Source organism: Neomonachus schauinslandi, chromosome 4 (genome assembly GCF_002201575.2).
Source record: "Neomonachus schauinslandi chromosome 4, ASM220157v2, whole genome shotgun sequence".
In the NCBI taxonomy this organism is placed as follows: Eukaryota; Metazoa; Chordata; class Mammalia; order Carnivora; family Phocidae; genus Neomonachus; species Neomonachus schauinslandi.
Window position 1 is genome coordinate 179,259,402 of NC_058406.1, and position 19,908 is coordinate 179,279,309.

General features: G+C 53.9%; 1 protein-coding gene across 1 annotated transcript in view; it reads right to left on the reverse strand.

Annotated features, from left to right (window-relative positions):
* Positions 1 to 19,908, reverse strand: part of NDRG1 (N-myc downstream regulated 1) — a 55,222-nt gene that overhangs the window by 16,780 nt on the left and 18,534 nt on the right. Inside the window, exons 4-9 of the mRNA XM_021688816.2 lie at positions 10,341 to 10,446; positions 8,220 to 8,340; positions 4,572 to 4,634; positions 3,726 to 3,786; positions 2,464 to 2,550; positions 216 to 272 (exon numbers count right to left, since the gene is read on the reverse strand). Coding sequence (XP_021544491.1) covers positions 216 to 272; positions 2,464 to 2,550; positions 3,726 to 3,786; positions 4,572 to 4,634; positions 8,220 to 8,340; positions 10,341 to 10,446 — 495 coding nt within the window. The remainder of the gene's footprint in view (positions 1 to 215; positions 273 to 2,463; positions 2,551 to 3,725; positions 3,787 to 4,571; positions 4,635 to 8,219; positions 8,341 to 10,340; positions 10,447 to 19,908) is intronic.

The window sequence follows — 19,908 nt, forward strand, 5'->3', positions numbered from 1 at the left end:
TTGTACTTCCAATACGGACAGTTTGGTGGACTTCAACAAGGCTCGTTTAAAAAGCCTTATGTTAAAAAGAGAGTGAGCCGTGACCTGATTTGAAATCGGTCACGTCGCGCTACGGACGAGGTGGGCATCAGCACTGGCTTGTGTCCCTCTCGCCTCTGGGCCCGACGCACGTGCAGCTCAGCATGAATGACAGAACGCCAGGCCATGCTACTCACCTTCCCAAAGAGGTGGGACACCACCATGTCTGGAAGGGCTTGGGTCCACCCGGAGATCTGGGGAGGGCAAAAGCAGGTGTGATTAGAACAGGTGTTTGCAGTGGTGGGTCAGCAAAGCCTGCCTGCAAGGGCAGGCTGAAGTGCTGGGCTCCCTGAACTTAAATCTGAAGACGGCCCCCTCATGGGAACTTGGTTACCTGTTCCAGTTGCCTACAGGACCTGGGGCGCCCCCTGGAAGGCAGCGCCTGAGTCTCCACCAATCGCTTATTCTCACAGCCCCATGCACAGGAGACGCACGGCAAACATGTGCGAACAGAGACCCAACCTACTCCTAGCTTCCCCTGTACCATAGCATACTAGGTTCTCACAAGGAGGGCCCCCATCCATTTCCTCTAAACACACACTGAGCTCTGCCAGTCTATACCCAGAATCTGCTTACCTTGAACTAGCCTTCCTGTATGATCCTCTAAATGCGCCCCCTCCAGCCAGTATCCTCTCTTGGAATATATGGAGGTCACTAAAGACATTGCCAACTTTCTCCTCTCTCCCTCTCCCCAACGTAACACTAGGTATACAGCAGGAGCGCCATAAATGCTAGGTATGCAGCAGGAGCTCCATAAATGCTCGGCATACAGCGGGAGGTTCATAAATGTGTGCTGACCAACTTCACTGTCAGGCAAGGACTGGCAGGATAGAGAAGCTCTAGACCTGGGGGTTCTCTAGATTGAGGGTCCCGCCATACCCCCGCTGTGAGGGCCTGGGCGGGGTGCAGAGCCTCTGAAGCTCAAGCCTCTCATCTATAAGCAGCTGTGCCAGGAGCTTCAAAGTCACAAGGTCAAGGTGAGGATAACACGAGGCAACCACACGTGTCACAGGATCTGACGCCAGTGCCTGACATATAAAGACTACCCCTGATATAGGTTTTTTTTCTCTTGGGGTTGGAAAGGAAGGATATGGTGTAGATACTAAGGCCACACGGACATTCCTCAGGCTCCACTGTAGCCAACGGTCAATGTCCCCAGCCCTCCACGTCTGGCTCAGAACAGTTACCCAGGAGCCAAACTGGCTGATGGGAACATCACTTCCTTTCCTGGAAAATAAAATAAAAAACAGGGAGTGTGCTCTGCTCCTGAATATCACGCAGATGGGAGAGATGGGCTCTTGCCTGTTGGCAGAAGGTTCCAGAAAGAAATGCAGTATCAGAGTGGCCAAGACAGGGGTGGGAGGTAACAGGGAGGGGCACACCTCTTCAAACCTCGGTCTGCGACAGCCTCCCAACACTTGGCAAAAACATACTTTTGAAATGAAAGACCAGGATCACCCCCACTGGAAAGGTTCTGTCCTCTTTCAACTGGAACAACTACCCCCTTTCCTTGGCAAATACTGGCGCCTTTATGAAAAAACACAATAATCATTTTTAAAAGATAAACAAGAAATGCTAGGACACCAGCCAGAGCAGAGCTTCCTGAGACAGCATGGGTCCCTCTCCTCCAGGCAGGCATGGGTCCTACCCCCTCTAGATTCCCAAACCCGCAGTACTTGGGGTGAGGGGCCATTCGACACCTGCTGGATGAGACCGGGGAGGGAAGCAGGGGGTAAGGCCCAAGGACTACAGAGTCCACGGGATCTGCATTCAGCCCCAGTGCTCCCACTGCCTAGCTTTGCGGGACCTTGGACAGCTTTCTTCACCACTCTGAGCCTCAGTTTCCTCTTCTGGAACCTGGTTATAAAAATCCCCACTTCCTGGAGTCAATGGGAGGATTAAATGCGGTCAGAGTACAAACAGCACCTGGTAAATACTCTGGACACACTAGCTAATTATTATTGTCATCAAACTGAGTGGCAGTGTTGGTCCTAAACACACTCTTCTTTGTCATCAATAACATACGGATTCCTGAGATTAGAGGCCTTTGTCTTGTTCCTCTTTTTATTACCAGTGTCTCGAGCAAAGCCCAGTACATGTTAGCTCTTCAGCAAACACTTCTTAACCCAAGCTATGCTTATCAAAGCTGGCTCGAGGACTCATGTCCCCATGGGATGTCTGGTTTAGACCACACTGTCCTACTGAAATCTTCTGAATGGCAAATGGCTGAGGTCATGTTTACTATTCCAAGCAAAGCAAAGGAAAACTGCTTTCTTTGCAGGGGTGGGGAGGAGGAGGCTAGGAGGGGTTTGGGTGGGCACACCTGTTCCACCCGCCTGGCCCCTGGCCCTGACCCCTGACCCTGGTCCTGACCCCCAGCCTCACCTTGGACGCGGCCCAATCCATCCAGCCTTCTGCACAAGGGTTCACATTGATCAGGACGAGTCCTTCCACCATCTCAGGGTTGTTCAGCTGCAATTCAAGACAGAAGGTGAGCGGCAACCCCGCAATCTCAGATACTATGAACTTCGAAGGTCAAACAGAAGACTGAGGAAAGTACCAGCAGAGGGCCCGTGTGCGCCACCAGGCAGGCTGGTGCCTTCCAGAGAACCCCCCCCCCCCCCCCCACCCCCATGCAAAAGGGAGCCTGCAGCTCAGGGACGCAGGACTGAGCCGCTGAGAGAGCAGGGAGAGGAATCAGGAGGAGTAGAAGCCTGCGTGCTGGGCAGACCTGTCTCGGGCAAGTCACTTCCCTCCCTGCACCTCCTCCTCCCCAGCCGCCGAAGGGGTGTATCAGACCACCAGCTTCAAGGTCAGGCAGGGCACGTCAACGCTCTGTAGCAACTACTCCTGGAAGATACATCTGTGTCCCTCTCAGATCTAATATGGACCTCCTTTTATCTGCTCAGAGCCAAGACAGGCCATTTTTTTAATCATACCAGCATTTCTAAGTTCTGACAACATCCAGCAAATGGTAGGCAGTCAGAATACATACAGCTGTATGCATCAAATGAGCTTTGCTGCAGTTTTAAACACTTGCTTGGTAAAGCACCTGACCCATCCGGAGCCCACAGTCATGGCAACATACGTGTCTCTGCCTCTAGAATCAGCCAGGATCCAAAAGCTGTGGGCTCATCACAAAGAGGTAGCCCATGCAGTGCCATGAGGACCCGCCCAAAAGCAACCTCGAAGTGAGCAAAGCCAATGACAAAAAGAGAATGTCTGCTGGAGGTCAGGCAAGGCGGTCAGGACGTGTGTGAGCGCATGCTCTGGACCCCACAGCACATGTGAACTGCGGTTCTCCCTTCGGAAATGAAATTATGGGTCATTTCTCCCTTCGCTGTGGGATTTTTGATGCTTTTCCAGTTGTCTTCCTTACTCTTGACTCGATTTCCATTTAAAACTAATTTTTATTTTTATTTATTTATTTTTTAATAATATTTTTATTTATTTATTTATGAGAGAGAGAGAGCATGAGAGGGGGGAGGGTCAGAGGGAGAAGCAGACTCCCTGCCGAGCAGGGAGCCCGATGTGGGACTCGATCCCGGGACTCCAGGATCATGACCTGAGCCGAAGGCAGTCGCTCAACCAACTGAGGCACCCAGGCGTCCTAAAACTAATTTTTAAAAGAACGTCCAAGGACTCACAGCGAAGCGAGTGAGGATGTAGGCACCTGCCCCAGTGCCCATGCCAATTACGCTCTTCAGCCTGGAAGCAGAAATAAAGATGCATGTCACAGAAGGAATGAACAACGGGAGCCCTAATGACCCTCTTAAAACCTCCCCCACTCCTGGTCCCTAAGGAACACCGCCTCCCCCAGCAGCCGTCCCGCTCGTCGCTGAGCGTGGCTGGCAAGCCAGACGGAGTGGGGACATGCTGCCTCGAGGACCCAAAATGCATCATGCTTCACGCCTTGACAGGAGACCGTGACCTTGGGGAGACTCGTCCCTTTTCCTTACTTCTCTCCCAACTGCAGCCCAGGCTCTGAGAGACTGCCTGATATTTATGGGAAGGCCTTTTACTACACCGCTTCTTCCTGCTCAGAAGCTTTATTTTAGACTCTGAAACTTGGAATGAAAATAAATTGGGCAAGAACGCCGAGGTATGATCTTCACACAAAAGGCTCAAGTAAGAGGGACATGAGCACTGGAGAGAGAGGGCATGGAGGGAGAAATGGAGGGCTCAGGCCGCCCTCTTCCAGAATGTTCCATCGATAAGGAAGAGCAATGAAAGAAGAGGGGGCCGGGAAAGGATGGGAGGGGTGGCGGTCTTCAGGTGATGTGTTCGCTCGTGGAGAAAAGCCCAGCGGGCGAGAGGTGGACCAGAGAGTAGAGGCGGTGTGAAAAGAGTTCACAAAGGGTGATAGCTAATTTCTTTCCTGACTGTTCACCCTACATTTCAGTGGTCAGGCCAGATCAAGGCCAAAGGAGAGGCAGAGGTTAGAAGCCACCTTTCTCTGCAGGCTGGTGGGGCAGCAGGTCCCTCGCTCTTACCCAAACTGGTGGAGGACTCCAGGAAGCATTTCGGCCAGCTGGTCCATGGAGGGATACAGGTACCTTGGGGGAAGCCATGCAGAGGCCATTAGTGAGGGCCAGACCCCGGAGGAAATGAATCATTCAAAGAGGAACACGCTTGAAGGGCAGGGCCCACGCACAACCTGGCCCGTGGGCCCAGCTCCCCTGCCCAGCCCCCTGCAGCCCTCCTTCCCCGCACCGAGCCGTGCGCACCAGCCTGCTCCCCTGCACAAGGCTGCGCCCTACCCCAATCCTCCCTGTTTGTAAACTGACCCTCGATAGATTGCTTCCTATGCTCCAGGTCCCACACCAAGCATCGGAGGAGACTTAGAAGCTCATCTAATCCTTACAACAACTCTGTGAGGTTCCCATGATTTCCCCCGGTATACATATTATAAACAGCAGTGAAGCGGGGAGAAGCCACTTGGCTTCATGGCCAGGCCCGCACTTGGAGCGGCATCTCACGTGGGCCCTGGGATTTCTCACTCACCTCCCAGAAGGCCTGCGGCAGCTCTCCCATACAACATTCCTGACCACAGGGAAGTCCCTCCTCTATCACCCCTGTCCCCAAGAGATGCTCTGGAAGGAGCTTGGAGAGAGTACAGAGAAGCAGGCCACACTGATGAGCTGGACACAGTGAGCTTTGGGAGATGGATAACCCGGGGGGATTTTACACCGGGATGCCTCAATTCACACATCTTCTGGGACCATGGCTCCTGGGTGACTCTGGAGTCTGCAGGCTGCCCTGAGCCTAAGCATTAAGATGGAGGCTTCCCCTTCCCAGAGTGCAGGAAACAAACATCTCCTGTCACCAAGTCCTTAGCAGGGCCTGCCCGGGGCTTCTTGTTCCCACTGTGCCCACCCTTCCCACAGGAGTACCAGATGACAACCCCTGGCACAAAAAGGAGCCACTCCCCAGGCTGGTCCCTTTCTCTCAGACAAGAACAACCCTGCCCCCATGACTCATGGAGCATCTCTAGGCCCGCTCTCTTCCTGGCCTTCACACATGCTGCCTCCTCTGCCTCCTCACACAGTGTGCGCTCACCTCCCTGGGATCTCCAGAAAGGCTAGGGAGCTCTGCCCCAGCAGGAGCCAACAACCCTAGGCAGAGTTCCTGCATGCTTTCTTTCCCGACTTCCCTGGAAGAACTCCAAGAATCATCCCTTTCACCAAGGCCTCGGGTGCCATCAGAGAGCCTGGTCCTTTTTATCAAAAGCAGGTGCACACGGCACGCCGCGTTAGGAGCGAGCTCCTCTGGACAGCCCATGATTCTCTGGACAGGTCCCTGCGGGAGCCCACAAAATGCCTCCCAAGACCAGCAGATGGGAAACGGTGTTGGGGGGAGCAGGGGCGACCTTGACTAGGAGGCATCCCACAAGGCTGGCCTCAGGGAGGAGGACTCAGGATACACATTAAGGAGTTCCTTCCACAAAAGAGTTACGGCTGCTCACTCATGCCAGGCTCCTGGTGAGGCCTTGGGGAGACCACGTGAGCACAGCAGGCCCGGTCCAGCGCAGGGGCCAGGTGAAACACGGGAGTATAACGACAAAGGTGACAGTGAGGGAGATGGGGGTGTTCAGAAGGGAGACTGAGACAGGGAGCCCTGTTCTGTCTGATCAGGAGGTTAGGGAGAGCTTCTTGGAAGAAGTGACATTGAAGGAGGCACTGGGTTTGATGAGTGTAGAGTATAGGAAACATTATTCTAGGTAGGGGACCCAGCATGTGCAAAAGCTCTGGAAAGAGCCAGAAAGACCCTGGCTGATATGTCTACGCAAAAATGGAGCCAGTTTCCTTCTGAAATGGTGATGGCTCAGTTTACAGCCAGCAGCCCCCAAAAGGTGATTCTGGGGAAGCCACTTACCCCCAGCAGCTTGTTCCTGGGATTAGATGTATAGCCAGGAGACAACAGGATTCTACCACAAGCCCCCCACCCCCACCATATGTAGGAAGCTGACTCCAGAGCTGGGGTCCCCATCCCTGCTTTGCTGCCTCAGCCTCGGGACAGAGGGTGTGTACCCCTAGAGGGCCCAGGAGACCCCCAACTACGGGAGGCAAAAATAAGGCAAGGCCCACTCAGGCACACTGAAATCACCTGCTAACTTGGAGGCGAGCAAATACCCTGCACCCTGGCCTCCAGGTCAACTTAATGAAAATTCCACAGGGTGGGGGCCCAAACCTCAGGATGTTTTTTTAAATCTTCCCATGGGGAGCTAAGAGCCACTGGGTTACCTCAAGTCTTTCAAACAGTTGCTCCAAACAAAGATGGATTTACTGACAGACCCCTGGCTTAATCTGCTAGTGAATAGTTAATGGTGTCCCACTGTATTAGGAAGCTTTTAATTTTTGGTCCTGGCCCCATGTGGCTAGATGTCCTTTCCCGTCTCTGATAAAGGTTAATAATTCTCAACACCAACAACAACAACAACAAAAATCTATTTGTGAATGTCAAGAAGGCCCATTCTGGGAGACTTGAAACCCAAGAGCCAGCTCCATCCTGGTTTAATGACAACCTCTAAGAGGTTTGCCTCCCCCCACGGGACACTGATGGTCCAGTGCGGTCAGGAAGCCTGTCTCGGCCTCAAGTGGAAACTGGAAGGCCTCGCTGGCTGCATGCTGGGGACAAGCAGGCAGCTAAACACCTGCGACAAGGGACCCTGACATTCTAAAGAGAACGTGATCCTTAGAATCAGCAGACTCTCTGACTCCCCCCGTTAAACTAGCTGTGTAACTTTGAGCAAGGTACTTAGCCCTTCTACTCCATTTCGTCCAAGAAATGGAGCTGTAACACCAGGTACGTATACTAGCCATACATAGGATTAAGTGCAAGTGACCCGTGTGAATAAAAACTAAGCTGTGGGGGGTGGCGGTGGCACCTGGGTGTCTCAGTAGGTTAAGCATCTGACTCTTGATTTCGGCTCAGGTCACGATCTCAGAGTCGTGGGATCGAGCCCCATGTTGGGCTCTGTGCTGGGCTGGGAGTCTGCTTCTCTCTCTCTCTCCCCCTCTCCCCCTCTCCCCCTCCCCCTGCACTCGAGCACGCTCTCTCTCAAATAATTAAATGAATCTTAAAACAAAAACAAAACAAAACCTAAACCTGGACCGCAGGAAGTACTTCATCAATATTATTTCTTATTGTTCCCTCTCTTTTTCTCCCCACCTTTCCAGAACTCTCTCCTAACTATTTTTCATATGAAAGTCCTCTCCCACTTGGTCCTGTGTAGGTCCTGCACACCTATTAAAAGCTAGCTCCCTGGGTGGGTGAGAGCGGGGGGGGGGGGGGGGGGGGGGGGGGGGGGCGGGGGGGGGGAGGGGGGCGCGGGGGGGGCGGGGTTTGTGGGGGGGGGGGGGGAGGGGTGCGTGGCAGGGAGTGAGGAATTAGGGCTCAGCAGGGACAGCGTTTCAGTTTAGGATGGTGAAGTAGTCCTGGAGATGGACAGTGGGGACAGTTGCGTAACAGTGCGAATGCACTTAACACTACTGAACTCCATACTCAAAAATGGTTACAGTGGTAAATCTTGGCTTATATATATCTTACTGCAATAAAACAAAAACCCAGTCAGACGCCAGCCCCCTCCACCTGCGTAGCTCTCCTGTCCCCCTCCCAGAACATGAGGCCCCGGGTCTTACCCCACGGGGAAGGAGGCCGCACCGTCCTGCTGGCCAGGGGCGTCCACATGGCAGACGGCAAAGTGCTGCGTGATCTCCTGCATGTCCTCGGAGTTGAAGAGGGGGTTGTAGCAGGTTTTGTCTGGAGAACAGGTCGGGGAGAGAAAAGAGGACGGAAGAAGGAGAGAACACATCTGGGTGCTCGGCGGCATGTGATGGCATTTTGTTGGTTTCACTCCCGTGCAGCGGAGGAACGCACATACAAGAAAGAATGCTGACCTTCTTGCCCCCTCCCACTTCCCTCTGGTGATAGAAGGCAAGCACCCGGGTATGGAGGTGGCAGTGGTTGGTATACGGCAGCGGCAGCTGAAGCTCAAATCTGGAGCTGGTGCTGGGAGGAGACTCCCATTCTGGCTCCTGCATCTTCCCCCAACAGCTGCGGCTGCGATGGCCCTGAGGTGAGGTGGGCTGGCTGCCCTCATGCCCTCTTTCTGTCTGGGTCTCCTAAACCCCCACATTGGAAGTAACGGCCAGGGCACATGCTTCTCAACCAAGGAGGGGCATAGGAGATCAAGCATGGACCCTCTCACTTCTTATGTGGCCTTGGATAAATCTCCCAATTTGCTGAGTGCTTGAGTCAAAGATGGCCAGCTGGCCACCAACTCACCCCCTTTTCTTCCTGGGCACACAGCGGGACTACATTTCTCAGACTCCTTTGCAACAAGAGGCAGCCATGTGACTGGGTTCTGGCCAATAGCACGTGAAGCTCACGGTTTCTTGTTAACACCTGCCACCCACTCTTCTAGGTTTCTCTCTCTGCTGTCATCTGCCAGATGCATAAGGCTCTGAGGCCCCAGGGGATGGAGGAGCCAAAGCTGGCAGGAGCCCAGGTCCTGGAACCACCATGTGAAAGGTGTCCCACAGAATGCCCAGAGGTATTACAGGAGGGAGAGATAAACGTATATTGTGTATAGCCACAGAGGTCTTGGGGGCTTTTGTTTCTGCAGCTGGCTCACTAAACAGTGAGCTTCTACCACAAGGGTAGAACAGCACCACACACAATTCCATTCCTCACCAGAGTCTGGTAACATAAGGTAACAGATACCCAAGTACCTAGCATGGGAGCTGGTACCTAATGGATACAAGGGCGGGACACAGAGGAGGAAGAGGGATAAAAGAGAAGGGAAGTTGAAGGAGAAAATGGTTTTCAGTGACTGACATCACTGCCTCAAGGTACAAGAAGCTGTAGGAAAAACATGCAAGCCAGGCAGGCTGTCAATCACAAATCAAGCAATCGTCCAGCCTGCGATACTTAGGATTACAGAGGTGACTGGATGTGAAGGCCGGCAGTGCCTTCCCAATCGCCACGGAAAGATTCACTTCCATCCTGTGCAATTTTAACATTCAGTGGATCTTACTCCTTTACTGTCTGTGAAAAAAATGGGGAACCCACGTATGCTAACACTTCCTGGGAATCTCAAGAATACAGCGTAAACATTCACGGCAGCCTCATTCAGAACAGCCAAAAAAGCAAAAACCATCCAAGTGTTCATCAGCTGAAGAATGGAAAAACAAAATGTGGTCTCTGCACTCCGTGGATTATCATTCAGCAACAAGGAAGGAAGTACGTAATACAGGCGACCGCGTGGATGAACTGAAACCATTATGAAAGAAGCCAGTCACAAAACACCACATATGGTAGGATTCCATTTATAACGAATGCCCCGAATACGCATGTCCTTAAGAGACAGAAAGTAGACCAGTGGCTGCCAGGGGCTGGGGGGAAAGGGAGATGGGGGGGCGGGGGTGGTTACAGATTTTTCAGGGTGATAAAAACGTTCTTAAATGGATGGTGCTGACGGTTGTGCAACTCGGTGAAAATAAGAACAACAACTATGCACACTGATCCAAAGAAGTCACTGTCACACGCAGACAGCAGAGGGCCCTGAGCTCCCAACACACCCAGGCACAAAGACAACTATGTGCCATCACAGGCTCTTCCAGTCTGTGGCAAGTTCTCGTCCCACAAGCGCTCCAGGAAGTGCCGGCCAAAGAGAAAACAGCTGGATGCCCCACCACCAGCCCTTCCTAGCTGTCCTCTTCCTCCACCCCCAGCGGGAACTGAGGCTCCTGGGAACTTACGGTTCATGCCGATGTCGTGGTATGTGAGGATGACAGGCCGGTTTCCCTTGGGGGTCCCGCACAGCGTGACGTGAATGGAGCCATGCACCGTCTCGATGTCCTGCTCCTGAGGGAAGACAAGAGACAGAGGGGTCTGTGCTATGGGCTTCGCAGCGTTGGATTTGAGCCCTGAGGACCCCAGGCTGGCTGGCCTGGCCTATTTTTAGAGGGACTCTTGACTGTAGGCACCCAGTTTCCAACTGTGTTCTGAGGAAGCTCCGTATGCTTCTCGTTTGGTCAGCAGAGCCCTGGCCTTCGGGCAGCGGATCTCTCCGGCCAGAGAAACCACTCCAAGAACCAGGGAGGGAAGGGAAACTCAACTGGGAGGCAGAGGCAAAGAGTCCTGGTTCAGACTGTGCCATTAACTGCCCAAAACCTGGGGAAGTCACCAGCCCCAGCCCCTCTCTGCACAGGACCTTGTTTTCTCCATCTGGGAAACCAAGGTCATCAAGGCCTGAGCTTCCTAGACTGCCTGCTCCCACATCCACGCTGGCACATCCACACTGGCGTAGGGTGATAGTCTGGCTCAGGGAAACCAAGGCAGCTGCCCCGAATCACACTCAGGACCCACCCAGAGAGTCAGCCTTAGCGTTCCCCACAGGCTTCTTACGGCCTCACACTCTGAGAAGCTCGGACAGCCAAACCACCTTCATGCCTCAGGAGGCCACGTTAGGTTGGCCCTTGACATTTATTTCCCAAGGAGAGAACATTCCAGATGCCATCGAACCTCCTCCCAAAACCACTGGCGGTGGTTTGGATCACTGACGAATGGCGGGAGAGAGAAGGTCAGTGTCTGCCGCACATGGACAAGAAGAAGAAGTGGGCTGGACGCCCCAGTTAGGAGCCTTGTGGAGCTGGGCAAGCTGCCCTTCGCCCAGCCTGTACCACGGGAACCTGGCAGCTCCAGGGATGCCAGGAGGCCCACAGGACACAGCACAGCCCCTTGACCGCAGACCTGGGAGAAACTTGGCTCACAAAGAAAGAAATATGCCCCAATTCTCAGGCTCTCCCTCCAGAACAGGGAAGCATAGTATCTGCATGTGTAGAAAGAAGCCACTCCCCTCCCCATCCCAAGCAAGCGATGCAGGGGCTTCCAGCCCTCACTCTGAAGACCCCCAGAGCAAACAAGTGGGATGCTGGGTACTGGGGCCTGGGGGGGCGTTTCCAGGCTGCCATCGTACCTGTGAAATGGGGAGAACCCTAGAACCTCATAGGGGGTGTGATGCGGATGGGCCCACACAGGCCCTGGCATGGAGGTGACCCCGGCTCCCTGTCAGTCCCAGGCCTACCCCCATCACCAGTGTCCTCCTGAGCCACCTGCCTTATCACCCCAACGAAGGGAGTCCCCTGAACACAGAGCCCACCGTCTCTCTTCCCCTCGATGCCCGACACTCCGCTCTTGCCTATACAAACACTGGAAAAATCCACAGACGATGGAGTAACAGCCTGGCCCCCAGTGGGGGCCACGGTCATCTGCTGGGCCTGGCCCTGGCCCTGAAGCCAACTGGGAACAATGGCTCATTGAGAGGGTCACATTCTCCATTGTCTCCCCAGCTGACCCACATGGCGCCCTCTAAAAATAGGCCAGGCCAGCCAGCCTGGGGTCATCAGGGTTCAAATCCAAGCTCTACCCTTCCCCAACCCCTCTGAGCCCTGGGTCCCTATCTGGAAGACAGGAGTGAGCCACCTCCCCCCAGGATCCTCAGGAGAGGAGGTCACCTTGTGGTCTGAAACACAGTGCCAGGAGGAAAGGGGGTCCTTGGCACACGGTAGCAGAGGGTTTTAATGCAGTGCCTGGGAACCACCTTGGTGGCAGATATGGGACGCCCAGCCTTGGCTGGCACCAAAGATGTCCCCAGCAGCCCCTAGGGGTGGGGATGCGTGGCTGATGTTGACTCATCTCTGTGGAGGCCTTAAAATTATACAGCCCTGGAACCAGAATTAAACATGTCCGAGAAGGGAGGGGCAGACCTGCCCTGCTTACGGTTCTGTCCCCAGGCCTTGCACGCAGTCAGCGTTCACAGTAGGTGCTCTGGAACTGTTGCATAAAGACCGAAGACTAAATGATCCTTCTCTAGAAAGTCCACTAACTATTCTGCGTTCAGGCTCCCCTGTGCCCCTTAATTGGCTCTGAGCTTCTTGGTGAGCTCCCTCTCGCCAAACTCCAGGATTGGGACGAAATCTCCCAGGATGGGTGCAAAACCTCCCAGGACTGCACGGGTCCCACTGAGCGCTAAGGCTTCACCCTTGAGAGGAGCTGCTTAAGTGTGGTGGCCGTGGCCCGCCGCCTCACCACTAGCCCGGACCACAGCCCAGCCAGAATTATTCGCCGTGGTTCGCCTTGTTTGGAAGGATAAGGCATCCGGTCTCAGAAAGTGGAAGCAACACAGTGAAGGGGCTCAGGCACGGGTCTGGGGGAACTTAGGTGAGGGTAAGATTTGCTAAGCACCCATCAAGAGGCACAGGGCGCCCAACCGCCATGGCCACAGGCAAGCCTGTCCAACCCATTTCACAGATGAAAACATTGAGGAGGCTTCCCCAAGGTCACACAGCTTGTAGAAGAACCAGGATCAGAACCCAGGTCTTCTGGGGCCCCATGCTGGTGCTGGCCCCCAGCTGCCCACCTCTGATGTCTGTGCCCACCAGCCCGCACAGGTAGGAGGAGGAGAAAAGCCAAGTGTCATGTTCCTGGTGCAAGTCCCATTCCTTAAGACACAGATGCATGCATGTGTACACACACATGTACTGTACACATGCACGCGTGCATATGCATGCACACATGTACGCACACTCACGCACACTGTGCATGCATGCACACACACACATGCATATGCACGTGTGCACACATTTCCACACACATTTGTGTGCACATGCGCGTGCGCACACCCACACGCACGATTCTAAGCTAGCCCTCCCTGGTGCTCTCTCCCCACTGGCCAAAACCAAGACTGCACCTGAGACTGGATGGAGGAATTAAAACACAAACACATGCCTTTGTCCTCTTCAGACCCAAAGGAACATTCTGTCCTTCTGTCTCCATGGGGATGAATCACTATGCAGTATCCTCTAGGGAGGGACCGACCTCACATCCCCCACATTCTCCCAAAGAGAGGGCACCAAGGACCCCAGTGCACTTCGTGTCCCCTTGCCTGAAAGAGGGCATCCCCCGTCCTGGGGCTCATCAAGGGTCCTCTCTTTGGCTACGATGGTGGCTGGAAACACACACACACACACACGCACACACACACGATTCCTCCACCACCCAGATCTCCAATCCCAGCCCTTCCCCAGTTCAGAGCCAGATCTCTGAAGTCCCTGCACACAGGGGTCTGATCCAGCCAGAGGCATGCAGCAGAGAAATACCCAGCTTTTCCTCTCCCCTCCTCTGGAAAAGCCTAGAACGCCACTCTCTGAAGGTGTAGAGGAGATGGCAATATGGTGGCAATCATCATCAAGTCAGCCCTCCTAATGGACTCCGGCCCTGACCCAAGCATTTACTTACAAGTGTTCTCTCATCACATGCACGCAACTCCACTGGGCAACAACTGTCCCCTTTTACAGAAGAGAGACAGGCCAAGAGAGGGCAAGTAATCTACCCGAGGTCGCACAGCTGGAACGGAACCCGAGGCAGTCCAAGTCCGAAGCCTTGCACTCTGTGTGCTCTCTTGACATCTGTTTTACTCTCTGTGCCAGACGGTACATGAAGAAAAGAAACCTTTACCCACACAGAATGTGCACAGTGACTCTCTGAGTCAGCCCCCCACTGCTGTGACTGTGGATGGCTTTCTGTCTCCCCAGCCTCTCCAGGGACCCACAATCCAGACACGTGCCAGAGTCCTCTGGATGTGGAACAGAGGAATGCACACCACGGTACGGCTGACGGGTGCCCAACTGGGAAGGGCCTCGGCACCAACATCACGGTACTGGGCTGGCCCCTTTGCTGCACGCCGCTTCTTTTATCTGTAGCACCCACCACAGGGCAAAGATCTGTTTGATCACCACCTCCCACCTGCCAGCCAATTCCCAGAGAGAGAGGCTGGCTCTGCCAGAGACAAGGTCTGGCCCCCAAAGGGCACCGAGATTCACAGATTCCACACCACCTGTAAGAATGGCACCTATCCTACTCCTACTGTCTACAGGGCTTGCAAGATGGCAGGTGGTGAAAACAGGAATACCACTAAGTATTCCTTAAAGATTTCATGTCAGCTGCCCATCCTGGCTTCGGAGCTTTATAAACTATGGCTGACTGCGTGGGTTGGCCTCTCAAACATCTGTTATTCCCTCCTTTATGATCGAATTCCCAGCAGTGTGCCTGATAAAATTCTCCCCCCTCCCCCATCTCCTTTATAGCCAAGGGGGATCCAGAGACTCATTTCTGGCTCATGAGATGTCAGCAGAACTCACTGGGGTTTTGAGGAGAGTTTTTTTTTTAAGGTTCAAACTTGGCCTTCTGGTTTTTTTTCCTTTCACCCTTCTGCCTGCTTCCTCCCTGGAATATGAATGAGATGCTTGGAGGTGCAGCAGCATCTTAGGAGCATGAGGACAAAAACTACATGCTCGAGAAGACAGCAGGAAGCTGGAAAGAGTCTGGGACTGGGTGACATTCATAGGTCTTCCAATTCAGTAGAATAGCAAACATTTCTGTTGTCTGTTGAGGGATGTTAATCCTAATGATACATTCACCATGTGCCCTTGGCCAAGTTACCACACTAGTCTGGGAGTCCCTTCAGCTGTCAGCTGAGGGCAGTAAGAAGTCCATCTGCTCATGGGGCTGCTCCCAAGACTAAAACTGCTGTATGCACTGGTAAGTGTTCTGCAAATGGCAGCATTTGGCTCCATGCTGGTTGTTATGGATGCTTATCCCAGAGATAATCAGTGTGAAGCCACAAGAGAGTCCCAATGGCTTAAGTCAACTGGTTGAGTGATCCAGGGGAGCTCTGAGACCAGCTGCTGCCACCTCCCTCCATAATCCCCTCCTTCCCAGCAGGCCCCGGGGAGACACGGAATGATCTGGCCTCTTAAGGGATGACACACTTAGGCAGACGCTAAGTCAGCTGGTGCACTGGGCTGCCCCTCCCAGCAGCCTAGCAAGCCTTGGTCAAGGCACGGCCAAGGGCGGAGGGCACTCTACGGAACAGGCAAAGAAAACTGATTTGGGCTAGTCAGTTGTTGAGGCAAGAAAGGCAAAGCACGACAACAGAGGCTCAGGAGGAAATGGCAAGGGATTGCCCCTCCACCATCTTTTTGGAAATAACGCCCCCCCACCCCAAATCCTGGTTCATTTCCAGTGCCCACAGTGGGGAAGGCATAGGCCTGGCTAGGCCACTGACCTCCTTTCCATTAAGTAAGAAGCAGGTAAAGAGTGAAGGATGCTGGGAAGGGGCGTGTGTGTGCAAGAAACAGATTATCTGCATATAAGGACAGTTGTCTGTTTACTGAGCAAACACTGTAACAGCCATTTCACAGATGGAAAAAGCCAGCATCTGTGCACCCCAGCGTATGCACCTGCAGGTAGCAGAGGCAAGATTCAGGACAAGCCCTTGGGACCCCCGTGTCCTGATTGCCGGCCGAGCCCCAGCTTACAGGAGGCACACTGGGGCCCCTCGAAGACACGACCTCAAGGAGGCCCAGCTGAACCTGGGGCTGCTCCCATTTCTCCAGTTTCTTTAACGCTGTCATCACATCAGGGAAAAGAAAAGCTAGAGAGTCAGGAAACCAGCTGGCGTGGGCAGACGGGCGTCAGCCTGGGAATACAGAGTGAAGCTGGAGCCCACACCAAAGATTGCAATTCTCCAAGGAAGAGAGAATTAGGAGGGGAGTCTTTGTCGGATCAGAGAAAAGAGAAGGAGGAGCGCTGGCCACCCATCCATGCATGGAGCAGAAGAGGGAGGCTTGTGTGCTGCTTCCCATGCTGCGTTTATCACATTCACAACACCCTCGGGGGTGGTGATACTCCCCCAGATTACAGATCAGAAGACTAAGCCCCTGGGAGGTCGGGTCACTGGCCAAGGACACACAGCTAGCAAAGACAGAGCTGATCAAAACCCACTTCTGTCTACTGCACCCACCCTGTGACGCCAAGACACGGGTGTCTACACTCGGTGAGCCTGACAGCCTGGGCTGGACAGACCTGGGGAGAGCCAAGCCCCACCACGGGGGTGCTGGGGTGGGCGAGGCGCCCCTCTCCACCCCCCTGCCCCCAGGAGGGCACTCCCAGGAAACCCACGGGGGAGAGAAGAGGCAAGCCTCATTTCTCGGTGACCCAGATGAGCGCTTCTGCCATCTGTCACTCGGGCTTGGCTCTAAGCCCCAGTGGCCTGGCTGGGAGGTAGGGCTGGAGGGAAGGCAGGGATGGGAAATGGTGGGTCGAGGATTTCCAAGCCTCTGGGCTCTGCCCACCTTCAGTCAGGGGGCATGAAAACAAGAGGCAACTGTGTGGAAAGAAAGAAATTAGTAAAAGGTCACTGTTTCCATTTTCCCTAGAAGCTGATCTGCTACCAAGAAAAGGGAAAAATTCACCTCTCCCCACACCCTCACCCTCCACCAGGCTCAGACTGGGCTCCAGAGTGGGAGCCAGACCCCAGGAGACGCTGCCCCCCACCTCCTGTGCCCCAGCCCCCGCCGCCCCGCACCCGGAGGCCCAGTGGGTGACATCAGCTCCATGCCCAGGGAGCCCTGGTGACCACACAGACGCAGATTCCCATGGAAACCAAATCAAATCAAACCATCTGAAAAACTAAAGTTCCAGGTGGAAGGAATTAAAAACAGCAAATCCAACAGGAGAGGCCATTTGGAGCCAAAGCAAGTGTCCCGCCTCGGGGCCACAGTGAGGGGCAGTGGTCACAACCCTGCCGCCCCCTCCCCCACTGGTTATAGGGACTTTGACTTTGGCTCCAGATGTGGGGACTGGGTCAGGCTTGGTCATCTATCTCGTCACTGAACAACACAGGCCAAATCCCTTAAACCTCCTCTGGGCCTTGTCTCCTCAACTAGAAAACAAGGCTGACACTAAGCCCTCTCATAAAGGGCTGATGTGAGGAGTAAGGACATCACACAGAAGAGGCCAGCACAATTTCTGGGGTACAGCTAGTGCCCAGGACGTCAGGTATCACGACCCCCGTGATTATCATGTATCTCAGAGTCACATGGGCCAAAATTGAGGGTTATCCTGATAGCACCCTTTGGTGAGTTTCTTAACATCTCCAGATTGATTTCTCATCTGCAAAAGAGGGTAACATTCCCACCCTGGCACGGAAGGCCTGAGACGGTAAGTGGGCATGCAAATATGCATTCGCTCCCTTCTCCCCTCCCCTCCCCTCAGTGGCCTTCCAGGAAGCCTCCCCACCTGGAGCAGAAAGGGAAGGGCTAGATCATAAAGCATCTGCCAGCTCTGGTATTCTTGGATTCTAGGATTCTAGCCAAAGAAAATAAGCTGGAACCCAAAATATTCCCATCTAGCCCACTCGTTAAATTTGCAAACACAACTGCCTAGTTCCTAATGCCAGAACCTTCTCTGCAGAGTCAGATCAAACTGCATCCGTCCTGCAGCCAAGACACCTCAGCCCAGCAGCCCACCCAGCCCTGTGCTCTGAGGGCCCCAGAGAGTCTCCAGGAAAGGCATGCAAAGAAGGGTCCCGAGAGCCCTCACAGAACTTCGCATGCCTGGGTACCAATCGATTTGCCCCAAAACATCACCCAGGCCAAAAACAAACTGCCCAGCCTAAGGTGATGTCAGCCAGGAAGAGATGACGCCATGATGCCATCCACTCTGGCAGCTGAGCTCTTTCCTAAGGCAGGCAGCCCCGCGGCTCAGGCAGCAGACCTTCCAGCAGCTTCTTACCGCTGAGTTCTGGGGTACGGTGTGTGTTTTGATTCAGGAGGAGGGAAAAAAAATATTGACTACTTTGCGAAAAGAACAAAGAGGCTGCTTGAATTAGTCAAAATGCTGAAGCACCAAGTATTTTTCAAGAAATAACATGGGCTGCTTCGGGACACACACAGTAAGGCTGCTCAGACCCCTTGAAGTTGACCCCTAAGGAACTGCCCGGCCGGGGCCCCCGTTTCAATGAGCAGCAAGGAACACATGAAAGCAGCTGGCCACGAAGGCACACCCATTCCTGAGTCCTGCACTGGCTCACCCTCAGGGGGTTACACGTTCGCCCACCCAAGTACTGTCCAGATTACTTGCCCGGCCAGGTTGGTTTTCGGCCGGAGTTGCAAAGATACGCTGGCTTCTAGTCCTGATTGGCCCTCAGGCAGAGAACAATGGTTGGGGTCAGATCATGTTCGGTGGGGCCCCTTCATAGCTGCTGGCCACAGGAAAGCCTCAGCTTCTGGATCTGCCACGGAGAGCTGATGGGACAAGTCCCAGAAGAATCAGCAAGAGCGCCTGGGAAGCCCTGGGCCCTGGCCTGGCTCATCAGAGTCTGATGAAGTCTGCAGCGGGCAAGGAGACACTGTGCCAGAGCCCCGTGTGAACTCTGAGGTCAGGGTGGGCTGGCGAGCCCCTGCGCTGGGGCATGGATACCCTCAGCCACCCTTGACCACGGTTCTGTCCTTCTCCGCCTCGGACCCTGTGGTCAGTAACTCTTCAGGACACAGAGAGCATCACACTGCAGTGCATCTTCGGAAGGAACATCCTACAGCAACCTACACGCACGATTTTGAAGACTGCTGGAAATCCGAGGGAAACCTTCATAAACACCATGAGTCAACTAGGTCTAGGAGCCAAATCCCAATGAATATGGTTTTATAGAAAGAGATACTTTTGCAAACAACCTTGACAGAGTATTGTTCAGCACTCAGAATCAGCTCCAATATTGTGATTCACTGGTAAGATCGAGCCTATTTGCTTAGAGATGTCAGCTCACCCTCAGAAGGCTCGGGATCCAAGCCAGAGGGGCCCCTGCATGTGATAGTGCCTTGGCATGGGATGATGGGTCCCTAAGCTTCTCCTGGTCACCCGACTGGCTCCATCTATCATTCAGGTCTCCGTTCCATGTCACCGCCTCCATCAGCCCTCCCGGACTGCTCAGCCTAAGGCAGTGCCCCACCAAGAGAAGGGGAGCTGCGGTCCTCAAAGCCCCTCCAGGAGCTGGTTTCGGCATGTTTGATTGCCCCCCCCCCCCCACTTCCAGCGAGGCAGAAGCCATGGTTTCAAACGTGCACTCTGGAAATGCACTAGCTGAGTTCACACCCCCACCCTACCCCTTTCCAGCTCTGAGACTTCAGGCAAGTGACTCAGCCTCTCTGTGCTTTGGGCTCTCCCTCTACACCATGAAGGAAGGGACTGTTGTGAGCACACCCTGAGCAAAACATGCAGCGAACTCAAGAGTGATGCTTGCCATGTGTTCAGTGCTCAATAGTGCTGAGCTACCAGTTTGGAATTTAAGTTCCTGAAAACAAGGATTAACGTGGTCACACTCCCCACTGTGTCCCCTGCACCTAAGACAATGCCAGGCACAAAGCAGGCACTGTGAAAGGAACAAAGGGATGCCCAACCAGAAGAATGCTTCCACCTCACAGGACA